We start from the raw sequence: 12,833 nt of genomic DNA, 5'->3' as shown, positions 1-12,833 counted from the left end.
AATTAGGATAAGAAACCTCAAATACACAGAAGATTTTAGTTGAAAGTGATGCTAACCACGTGTTCCTGGCATATTTCAAAAAGACACACCTAAGAATCCATTCTGCCTGTACGTCTTCAATAACACAGCTCTAATGCACCCCCTTCAGAAGCATCGTGGAATCAGTTCACATTGTAGCTTTCTCTTGTCAATACTACCTAACCCTTCTTTCTTTATTGTTTTCTGTGATATTTTGAAAACAATCCTGTTAATCACGTAAACCAAAGCACTGTATGCTGTCATGGTTTATGGTAAAAGGAAATAAAACAAGCAGAATACAATAAAATCTATGAAATTGTCTACACCACTAATTCAGTTAGGCTGTGGGTCAGGAAGTCTTCTTTTCTCATGTGGGCACAGGAAACCTAAAACAGGAGGGCTGCTCTTATCCCCGATGCCAGCATTGTAAAGGCTGCCAGTAAGAAAATCTCAGCTCATAAGGAGAGCACCTCACAACTGTTGGAAACAGTTTTAAAAGGCAAGAATCAATTAAGCTCATAAAACAAGTCCATACCAAGCTTCCTGGTACCCACATGGACACAGCCCTGACCCCCTGACTCCACAGACCCATACTAGAGCAGCATCATGTTCATCTCAAAAGCCTTCACAGTTGGGAAGCGGCTGTGGCTCAATCAGTTGGGCTCCCATCTACTAAATGGGAGGCCCCGGGTTTGCATCCCGGGGCCTCCTTGTAAAGGCCCACATGCTTCGGAGGGCCGCCAGCCCGCAAGAAAAAGGGAGACAAGCAAAAAAAAAAAAAAAAAAAATGCAGAGAACGTGCAGCAAGCAAGCCACAAGGCAAGGGGGGCAATGAATAAAAATAAATACAGGTGGCAGACTTGACCCAGAGGATAGGGCATCCGTCTACCACATGGGAGGGCCGCGGTTCAAACCCCAGGCCTCCTTGACCCGTGTGGAGCTGGCCCATGCGCAGTGCTGATGCACACAAGGAGTGCTCTGCCACGCAGGGGTGTCCCCCGCATAGGGGAGCCCCACGCGCAAGGAGTGTGCCCCGTAAGGAGAGCCGCCCAGCACAATTGTGCAGCCTGCCCAGGAATGGCGCCGCACACATGGAAAGCTGACACAGCAAGATGATGCAACAAAAAGAAACACAGATTCCCATGCCGCTGACAACAACAGTAGTGGACAAAGAAGAACACGCAGCAAATAGACACAGAGAACAGACAACCGGGGTGGGGGGGAGGAAGGGGAGAGAAATAAATAAATAAAAATAAAATAAAATAAATAAATAAAAATAAAAATAAATACAGACACAGAAGAATGCACAGCGAATGGACACAGAAAGCAGACAGCAAGCAAAAAGCCGTGGGGAGGGGAGAAATTAAAAAAAAAAAAAAGCCTTCACAGTGGGGTCTTTCCCACTGAATATCAAAACAATAAGGATAGCTTCTTCTTTTTCTATTTTATGTCAATTAAATCAGTATATCCCACCTGCAGGACATGTGTGGCAGGAGACAAAGGAATATTCTTTACATTAACAGTTACATTTTTTAAAAACTTTGAATTTGTGGATATTATTGCTTAAGTAAGTTAAGTTTTATAAAGTAGGTCAATTCAAAATAATAATACATACATACATGCATTTACATTGTGCTTGCCCTAAGCTGATAAGTGATGAAAACTGAGCTCCCAGTATCCAGTTTACCAAGGGTCGAGAAAAATTATAATAAGAGAAAAGACTTAGCTATGCTTAATGTGTGTCAGACAATAACCTTACAGCTTTAAGGTCTATCAGTTTGTTTCCTTTCACAACCACCTTGTGAGGTAGGGATGATTATTCCATTGACAGAAGAGGAAGCTGAGGTACAGAAAGGTGAAGGTAACTCATCCGAGGTCACACTGTCGGTGGCGAAGAGGGAACTCTAACCCAGGCATTCTGCAGCCAGGATCCCTGCTCCTAACCAGCACACCACACTGCCGCTCATAAATATTAAGTAAATAATGTTAAAGTTGGGAGACATGGCAACAATGATGAGATGGTAGGCTGATTACTGAGGTGTGAGAAGCCTTACAGCAAAATGTAATTCTCATATATAAGCAAGCATTCCCCTGTGAGAAACAAAATAGGACATGACTTGGTCTGGGCCATTAAGGAGAATATAATCTAGTTAAACAACAGAATAAGGCATTATGTAATTAGGTGCTAATTAAGTGATAGCAATCAGTGGTTCTCAATCTCTTTTACTCAGTAACAAATAGAGAGGATGATGTTCACACTTGGGATCTTCTGCCAAAGGAACACCCATAGGGTGGCATGTGGATTTCAGTGCACTAGCTGTCAAGTCACCCCTATCTCTCCCTGATACATATGTGATACGTAATAAAGTTAGAGAGGGGAGAGATCATGGTGGCTAGAGCCATCAGGATTCGAGGATAGGGCAGGGCTTGCTCTGAGTCTTGCAGTATGGGTAGAACTGAGTAGGTGGAGACGATACAGCTTCCCTGGCATGGGGCAGGCCTGAGCAGATATGGGGAACCCACACCTGGGACAGAGGCTTTGTGCAGGGGAGTGTAGCAGGGGACAAACTTGAAAAGCTGGGTCAGGGCATTGAGTTCAGGATCAGCAGTTCAGACTTAACTAGCAAACTATGGCCTGCAGGCCAAATCTTGCTCGCTGCCTATTTCTGTATGCCCAAGAGTTAAGAAAGGGTTTTATACTTCTTAATGGTCACATTTTAAATAGTTATATAAATACCTATGTAATAGCCTTGATATTGCTTCTTGGCTTGCAAAGCCTAAATATTTACTATCTGACCTTTTACAGAAAATGTTTGCTGATCCCTACACAAGTAATAGGGACTCATTGATAGTTTCTGAACAGAGATGCCAGAAAGAAAATACTATCTTAGGAAGCTTAGTCTGGAAGAGGAGAGGAGAGGAGAGAAAATATAGGAATTATAAAATGATGGGGGCCTCAACTTGGGTCGTGGTGGTGGAATGGAAAAGAAAATGCAGCTTCACAATGGGTTACGATGCCAGAAGTGACGAGACTAATGATAACTAATCTCACACACACACACAGGACATCCACATCCTAATTCCCAAAACCTGCGAATATGTTGCCTTCTATGGCAAAAGGGACTTTGCAGGTGTGACTGAGTTAAGCTCTGGATTATCCAAATTGGTCCAATGTAATCACAGAGGTCCTTTTAAGAAGAAAGCAGAACGGTCAAAGTCAGAGGATGAGATGGTGATGGAAGCAAAAGAATTGCTGTCCAGAAGGGGCCCTGAGACAAGGAATGCAGGCAACCTCTAGATACTGCAAAAGGCAAGGAAATAGATTCTCCCCTGAAGCCTCTAGGAGAAACCCAACCCTGGTGACATCTTGATTCCAGACCTCTGGCCTCCAGAATAAAAAATTCATATTGCTTTGAGCCACTCCATCTGTAGTAATTTGTTAGAGCAGCAATAGAAAACTAACACAAAGGCTGACTGGATATCAGGAAGCAGGGAAGGTAGGACCCTAAGAGTAGGACTCCTTAGAGCCAGCCTGACCGGCCTAGAGAATAAAGTGTCGTGGACAGAAACAGGGAAGACAGGTGAGGAAGTGAGTTCCAGGAAAAGAGGAGGCAACGATGACGTTTTTGCTTTTAGCACTATTGCATTCGAAAGTAGGGAAGAGAGAGAAAGGGGCAGAGAACGGAGGACTTAACCACAACGAAGAACAGAGGAGGAGGTGGGGCCACCCTGCCATGTTTTCTGCCCGCGCAACCTGGCGCCCGCCCACCACGAATCCTAAGTTTTCCCCATGTTCACCACTATAACAGTACAATTGAGTACAGTCCCTGGCATACAGTTTATACTTTAAAATATTAACTGATCGACTGACTGACTGACTTTCCCTAGAGGAAAGTCCCTAATGTTCAACTTTATCCATGATATTGTCTTCATCCAATACATAATTTTTTAACAAAGCAACAAGTAAAAGGCCACCTTTGAGATCATTCCATACCTATGTAGCCTCAGCAGAGTCGTTCCGGGCTTGGAAAAAAGCTCAGAGTAGAACAACTTGCAAATTTCCTCTGGGGGATGTATAAGAGCCTAGCACAGAGACCCTTCCAAGCCCCAAGCCACATCAACAGCTGAGTCAATTTCCCTACCCAGAGTCCCTGCTTCCAGCAGGTGTTCACAGATAGTTGTTGGTTCAATGCTCTTCTTTTTAAATCACTGTTGGCTAGGAAATAAGGCACTTTCCTTTTTGGTAAAGAGCCATGGCTGCAATATGTGTCCTTAGTAGGCAAAGGAATAGACAGCCTGTGTGAAGCCTTACGTTGGGGACTGAATCATGCCGCCCACAAAAGGCACATTCAGATCCCAACCCCTGGTTCTGTGGGTGTGAATCCATTTGTAAAAGGGACCTTTGAAGATGTTATTAAAGACATGACTGGGAAGCGGACTTGGCCCAGTGGTTAGGGCATCCGTCTACCATATGCGAGGTCTGCGGTTTTAACCCCAGGCCTCCTTGACCCGTGTGGAGCTGGCCCATGCACAGTGCTGATGCGCGCAAGGAGTGCCGTGCCATGCAGAAGTGTCCCCCCGCGTAGGGGAGCCCCACGCGCAAGGAGTGTACCCCATAAGGAGAGCTGCCCAGTGCGAAAGAAAGTTCAGCCTGCCCAGGAATGGCGCCACCCACACGGAGAGCTGACACAGCAAGATGACGCAACAAAAAGAAACACAGCTTCCCGTGCTGCTGAAGCGGACAAAGAAGACACAGCAAATAGACACAGAGAACAGACAACCAGGGGGGCAGGGGAGAGAAATAAATAAATAAATCTTTTAAAAAAAAAAAAGACATGACCAGACAGAATGAGGGTGGGACTTACTCCCATATGGCTTTATGAGCAAAGGAAATTTGACACAGAAAGAGAAAGCTACAGGGAGCAGCCAGAAGCTGGAAATCAGCGGAACCTGGAAAAGAAAGGAGAAGATGCTGCCATGTGACAGAAAAGCCAAGGAATCCCAAAGATGCCAGCCAGTCAGAAGATACTTCTGAACCAATAAATTCCTGTTGTCAAGTCAACCCATTGTACGGTATTTGTTTTAGCAGACAGGAAACTCAGACACCTTACCTTTCAGAAACATGGAGACGTCTTCAAGCTGAGGCACATTGTCCTCCCTGTAGCCACAGTATTTAGTGAGCAGAGGGAAATTTTTCAAATACTCCCGGCAAGCGTGAGTGGGATAAAGTTTGGAGAGCTCCCGGAATACAACGCCCCATGTTTTTGTCTCCTCCTCCGTGTACTCCACCCTGGGAATGGGCTGACCACTAGATGGGAGAGAAAATAAATGAATAAATCTAGCTTTGGGTTCACTGAATTTAGTGTATTCTCACCTTTATGTCTATCACAAATCAGATTTTTGTAAATTAGGCCACCTGAGTGTTTAAAGGGAGCCCATTGGGTTGATTTTGTAAAATAAATGCTAATTTTGTGTCGATTGGACCTCCATATAAATGATTTGATTAAATTAAGTTATATCTTTAGAAATCCTTATAGAAATTTCCTAAGATTTATATTCTTAGACTAAGACTGGTAACAAGTAAGTTTCTGGGTTGGAAGAAACTGCTTTAGGTACAAAGCTGTGCTCTGAGAATCTTTTCTGCAATCACCTGACAACAGTAATAAATGGATGTTGTCTCTTGAAAATAAAATTGCCTTGTGGGTTCTCTTTGTCCTTTGCCCAGACTCACCCAACTCTCCAAGTGTAATTTCAAGATTATTTGTTCAGTGCCCAGAATGTCTGGGAAATACTAAAAGACTATGCTGAATTTAAAAGTACGAGTTTTGCAAACCACAAAATAGGAGCATCTATTTCTTGCACATCATGCTCTCAGTTTAGAACAGAGGTCCACAGGCTTTTCCTGTAAGGTAAAAATTTTAGTAAATGTTTCCCCATAGTAAACATTTTAGTCTCATTGGGCATACAGTGTCTGCTGCAACTCCTCAACTCTGCTTAAATGCAATACGTAACCAAATGGGTAAAAAAAATCAGGCAGTGGGCCAGATTTGACCCCTGAGCAATAGTGTTCTGACCCCTGAGTTAGCTTATGGAGAGGTCATCCTGGACTGGAGTGGTCAGGGAGACCTTCTGGGAGGAGGCACAACTTGAACTTATCCTTGTCAGCCAGGCAGATTCTGCAGATTTCATGACAAAAAGAAAGCTGAGAAGGAAATGATTGTTCTAACAGGCAACAGCCTGATGCCACATGGGACCTGTAGAAGGGGGACAGGTGTTTTTGCAAACTACAGCATGAGGGAAGAGAATTCGAAGTTAGCCTCTGATTAAGATAATGTGTTCTGAAAGTGAAATTAGGGGTGAGAAGACCTCTGGTGGCATGTGCACCCATGACCTGCAGCACGCCTCCACTGCCCACCCCGGCCTCTCACCACAAATTCTGTCCCTGCAGTCAACTAATTCACATGTACAACACATGGAAATCCAAATTTGCACACACAAAACTAGGAATTCTGCCCCTGCAATCTGTGCAGTCCATCCTGTAACAGGCAACTACCCCAGGACCCCAAGCACATGCAGCCAAAGGCCATCAAGATTACCAGAGCTGCAAGGACATTTAACAAGCCAGGTCATTCGGAGGGCCTACTGAGGCTGTATAAAAGGGAAGGCAGACAATTGCAAGAGAGGTTATCAAACCTCCCCACCCCTCAACCCTGTACATAGTTCAAAGGATTCTTCCAAAATATTTTCTATTTAAAGTTCAGGCCCAGTTGTGGTTCCTGCTTCCTCAAACTATTTTTATTAGAAAATAATAATAACTATAGCATATGAGGGATAAGGGATGACAAGTACTGAAGAAAGAACCAAAAATTAACATTTGCTTTCTCTGAGTACCAAGATTAGGGTTCATACAAACCAAATTAGAACAAGATTAGCCTTGTTTAAATTTGGCAGTTGATAACAAACAAAAAATTACAACCTGGCAAATATTTGCTGGGAAAATCCAAACTGCTTAGACCTAGCATCTGTGATGAATTTAGAACAAAAGCTTGAAATGGAAAGATAAAAATAGACAGGGTGTAAGGAAATAAATATATAAATGGTCTGTCTCTGATTTCAGCTAAATTAATTTGAGTCGGGTAAGCCCATAAAGCTAATAAGGGCTGTGCACAGTCAGAAGGCAGGAAAGCAATGAGGCTGAAACAACAAATGAAATATGGAGAAGCCATTCGAAAAAAATCTTTAGGTCGAGCTTTTCCCTTCGATATCAATCTGTAAGCAGGCTGCATTTCAGAAGGGAACTGAATATAGCCAATGGGATAAGTGAAAGCAGCAGAAAGAGAACAAGTGTAAGTTAGGGTAAGAAGACTTATGCAGGTCTGGGCCTTAATAATGAATTTCCGTGTCACAAACTTGGCAATATGGATGGGTCGTGTGTACTCTCATCTGTTTCCTCTTGTCTGCCCTGCCTGGGTAACTAACTAGCCTGCTCTTTGAGTTAATGACTGTGCACCCCTACTGCTATCCTGATCCCCTGGAAGTCAGGGAGATGTCTACCCCAGCCCAACCCCTCCCTGACAGATAACTCTTTAAGGTAAATGTTAAAAGTTCAATTTCACCCTAAGGTAAATGTTTGTTTTTAGTCGTTTAAATAATCCATTAAAAATACCCAAAATACAGGAAAAAAATTTAAAACTCTCCTTTTTTGTATGTCGTTAATACAGGCTTTAAAATTGCTAATATTTGAGCTCTTACTGTGTGCCAGATACTTTTTTTAAGGTTAAATGTTTTTATATGAGTTAACCCATTTGATTCTCACAAAGCCATGGGGTAGACACTCTTATTAGTAGCATATATTACTATTACTACCACTACTATTATTAAGGTTAAACTATTTACCTAAGATCATGGAGCAAGGCTCCAAACCAGTCTGGCTCAAGACTGGCTGTACATACCAATTAAACGAACATTTATTACAAACATCAACTTATTTTTACATGTCAAACTAAAATAAGATTTTTTGATATTGTATCCATATATATAAAATATCATATACAATCATATAAACTCATGATACTAGCATATATTTATATATCACATGAAGTACTTTCGTATTTATTCACTCACTTAACCTTCTCAGCAACACTGTGAGGCAGTGCTCAGTTCCCCAAAGAATGAACCTGTTCTTGGGGAACCAGGAAAGCAGGAACACCAATGACCTCAGCTTCCTCCCTCCCTCCCCTCTGCCCCTATTCCTGAGGAACTTAGAAGAGGAAAAGAAAGGAGTCTCAGAACCAGAGCACCCACATACATACACACTCCCAACAAGTGCAGGAGGTTGAAGGGTACAATTTGGATCAAGTTTGAGATTAATCTTTTTTAAATGACAGGATTAGGTCTTAAATACCCAAATGAACTTTGCTAATAATTGGAAATGACAGGAAATTAGATGTTGTTAAGAAACCTGCTTCCCAGCAGGAAATAAGGATTCAACATGATACAGTCAAAAGCAATGAGTAGGGAAAACACACCATATTATGTTGGTCTTAACCCCAACAAGATGAGACTCCTCAACAAACTAATTACATGTAAATATTATAATTAGATATCTAAGGAGTCTCCTTCATTTACATGGAATAGTTGGGATTCTGGAATTCTCAACAACTACCAAAATTAATATTCACTGATTCTGACTCTCTGTATTTTCCATGCACGGAAGATTGTGTCCTCTTGCCAAAGAATGGCAAACTAAAGCTTTATCAACACAATAGGGAACCAACTTTCAGTGAGAACAATACTAGGAAAAAGGCTAAAATGGGGACTTAGGTGTAACAATAGGAAAAACTCCCTGGTGTGAGACTATACTCAGAGATCACTAAGAACTTTCTTTGGAAATTGGGAAGGCTGTGGGAGGCATGTTTTTGCCTGTATGTTTAAATCCCCATTTTCTAGAAGCAGAAGGATGATTCTGAAAAACCTACCCTGTCCCTGCAGAGAGGAGACAGTGTGGAAAGTCCACAGACAAACCTAATTGGGATGAGGTAGAGACAGTTATTCTATGTAAGTCCTGAGCTTGTTAAAGTGAAGTTGTTTAAAAAATACATTTTTGACACTGAAATTCAGGGACATGTACCCCACCGAGACTGAACACGTGGGAGTTCTATCCATAACCAGAAGAAGAAGCAATAATACTTGCATTTTATTCAACTATTTGTTTGATCTTCTCTTCCAGCAGGTTCACCAGCAAGCTATTGTTTTTATACACATTGTTTTTTAATTTGGGGAATTGGAAAACATTTGATTATGGTGGTATGTCTTGACTGCCTTCTGGAGTCCTTGCTGCTAGAATTCCTAATGCGAGACGTAGTTTCTCTGCTTGTGTTATCTTTAGAGGAACTCCAGTGTGAGGAAGCATTTCACTTATTCAGAGGAGGAGGTTGTGACAGGCGGCAATTGATAGTATTTACATCAAGATGGTAAGACTGGCTGAAACACAATGCTGATTGTGTTCTTTGAAAACAGCTGGATTTCCTCAATGGCAAGGACCAAACAGAGCAGAAGGTAAACAGAGAATTGGTTAAGGGGATGGGTGAATTTGATAGAAAGAGTTAGGAATGAACTCATTTTTTAGTTGATTTCACTACATATCCACAGGGCAGGAGACACCACACTTACTCAAGGGCTCTCTATCTGCTTGGAATAAACTATCCTGCTCTTCTCTGCCTCATCTTTTCCCTCCTTCCCCACTTTAGGCAGTACTCTCTTGATTGACACTTTCAGAAGGGAAATGAGAAGAGGTGAAACCTAAAAGCCATCAACTTTGCAACTCGTTAGCAATTAGCAGCTCCTCTAAGGGTTTGAACAGAGCCTTTAGGAAAGACTATGGGTCTTTCAAGGCAGGAGGTCTCTGCCTTTTTCCCTTCTTATGTGACTCGTGTGCTGCACTCCTCAACCAGCACACCCTGAATTCTGCATAATTTCCAGGGAGCAAGCTGCAATCCATCCCTTTTCCTTCCCATCCACATAAGACTGTAGAAGAACACAATCAAAGTTATTCTAACATTATTAAAAGAATAGCCTTGATTTTGATCAACTGGAATAAAAAAGAAATAGCCATCTTTCACAAAATTTACTTTTGTTACCAAGCATGTGTTATACTTCTCACAACTGTGACACACCGGTGTATATAAACTACAATCACTATTTGGTGACTCTCTTTCTCCTAACTGTAACCCAGCACCACACTGGTTGGTACCTTCCTGCAATAACATTGCCTACAGCCAGGTATCGCTAGAATAGGACCATATATTCCATGGGTGTTTAATAAGAAGTTCACTTATACCTGGGAGACTGCAAAAAAAAATGTTGCCACAAGCCAGGGCAGGGAGGGGGGTAAAATTATATATATATATAAAAAACCTTCTTTATGTACATATATATATATATCCGAAATGGAGTGGAATTCCAGCCAAGTGTGCTGGAAAGCAAACACCATTTTTTTTCCTACTGATTTCCAAAGGTCTGTGAGAAAGTCTGGGGCTCCTACATTTGATAGAATTACACATCAGAAAAGAGATCATAAAGAATATTTAATAATTTTATGATAAAATATTATCAATAAGCCCTAGGGGAAGAAAACAAATAAAATATTCAAAGTCTTACTCCTCTAGATCTACCAATGCTTTGGAATGTGCACACCCTGAGGGTAGGGATTTTTGTTTGTTTTCATCATTTCTGGAATCTGGAACCCAAAGCAGAGCCTGGAACATATAGATGCTCAATAAATAATATTGATTGAGTGAATAAATCAGGCTAAACAAGTCACAGATTAAAATATGGAGAAAAATTATAGGTGCAAATTTGAAAGTCTGGGAGATATGTAATTATCTTATTTCACCTCTGCCTCATATATTTTAATTGCTTAGAGATAGCAAGTCCAAGACATGGAAACTTTAATAAGTTTCCTGGTAGCTTCCAGTTATCCCTATGTAGTACTTACTTTACATGTAAGGTTTTCTCTTTTCTAATTTTTCCAACTCAGGTTTGCTGGTCACTGTCTAGACATTTTCACCCAGTCAAACTTGTAGCCAATATTTTCACAAGAGAAAGAAAGCCGCCCCTATTAACCCAAATGGACAAAGAAGTCCAAATTGACTAAAGACAGATATGTTTTTTTGGCTGGCCATCTTAAGGACTGAACTTTCAAAGGCATTTTCAAGGCCACAGATCACAATGATTTGATTCTGTTTATCACAAAGGGAAGCTCCCAAATCAGTACAGCTACCTAACAACCATCAGAATGATACGGAGAGCTCATAACTTTCCAGCCATCTGACATGGCGTGGCTGGATGGGGACTAATTTGATGAAGAGACTGGGAGGCCTCCTGGCTGTTAAGCCATGCCATAGAGTAAACGTAAAGGCACAAACATATTTCCAGCTAGTCCCCTAGGCCAGTCAGGTAAAGTACATTTGTGATTACATATTTTATTTGCTTTTGCAAATGAGTTTTGTGCACATGAATTTTCGTAAATGAGTCTATGGGCCCTAAGGAGCTTTCAGATGGTAGCAAACAAAAACGTTAGTTTGTTTTGTTCACATTGTTAATATTGGTGCTGCCTTTACAAGAGACATAATGAAAACAAACTATTGCACCTAGGGAGCCTCGAGGGGAGTGAAGATTTAACTCCTGGAAATTATTTGTTTTTATTTGTCCTGTGCACCACTGGATAGGTCTTCCCACCATTTTCTTGCTTTGCAGAAAGCCCTCTTCACATTCTAGAGGAGCAATTTTCATCTGCAAAAGCTACCATGAAATTAAATATCAGCAGCAACAGCAATGGGTCTAAGATTCATTGATATGCACATGCTCAACATACACAAGGAGACTGTAGGCAAAGAACTTGATACTGAAGGGAGCTCAGATACCCACTCACCAATGGCAGCCAGCAATTCCAGGCCACTGGACTGAAGAGACCCAGAGCTAGGACTCATGCCTGATTTCCATGTACTCCAAATTCAGTCTAAGATGTCTTGCATCTTGCCAATAGGGGCTGAATGTTGCTAACTACTAGGCCCCCACCTCTTTCAGTAGTGGATGAGGAAACTCCATTACTCTACATTTCATTACTCTGAGCAAGTTGATAATAGCATTCATTCATTCATCCATTCATCCATCCACCCACTTAACTGTAATGATAGCAACAACATAATTACCTGTTAGGTGGAGTATGTTCATATAATGCCCATTTACAGGATGAGTAAACAACTGATAGTATTCCCATTTTATAGTTGAAGAAACAGGCTTACAGATATAGTAATTTGTCCAAGATCAAAAAGATAGTAAATTGGGATTTGGTGTAGCTCAGTGGTTGAGCACCTGCTTCCCGTGTACAAGGTCCTGGGTTCAAGCCCTGGTACATCCTTTAAAAAAGGCTAGTAAGTGGCATAACAGGGATTCAGATTCAGGGAGATTAGCTCTGGAGACCCCATTCATAACTCCTACACTTCAGCATGAGATACTGAATACACACTATGCACACAGCAATTGGTTTGACCTCAGTTTCCTCATTTGAAACTGAGGGGAATAATACTATTGCACAACACTGTGAGGATTAATTGAAGTATCATTTGGAAAGTACCAGGGCCAGTGCCTGGCACCTCATAGGTACTAAGTAAAGTTGGTTCCCTTCCTTCAGGAATATAAAACTGAGTAAAATTTCATCACTTGCATGTAAGGTTGGGAATAGGTTTGGAGATTGTCATTCAAAGCAGCACTATTCCATATAAATCCATTCAACTTCTCAAGACAGGACTTGT

The 12,833-nt window shown here is 41.6% G+C and overlaps 1 protein-coding gene across 1 annotated transcript in view; it reads right to left on the bottom strand.

Annotated features, from left to right (window-relative positions):
• Nucleotides 1–12,833, bottom strand: part of TPH2 (tryptophan hydroxylase 2) — a 97,052-nt gene that overhangs the window by 63,071 nt on the left and 21,148 nt on the right. The window contains exon 6 of the mRNA XM_058309235.2: nt 5,130–5,326. Coding sequence (XP_058165218.1) covers nt 5,130–5,326 — 197 coding nt within the window. The remainder of the gene's footprint in view (nt 1–5,129; nt 5,327–12,833) is intronic.

This window comes from Dasypus novemcinctus, chromosome 12 (genome assembly GCF_030445035.2).
Source record: "Dasypus novemcinctus isolate mDasNov1 chromosome 12, mDasNov1.1.hap2, whole genome shotgun sequence".
In the NCBI taxonomy this organism is placed as follows: domain Eukaryota; kingdom Metazoa; phylum Chordata; class Mammalia; order Cingulata; family Dasypodidae; genus Dasypus; species Dasypus novemcinctus.
This window is presented reverse-complemented; position numbering and strand designations above follow the sequence as displayed.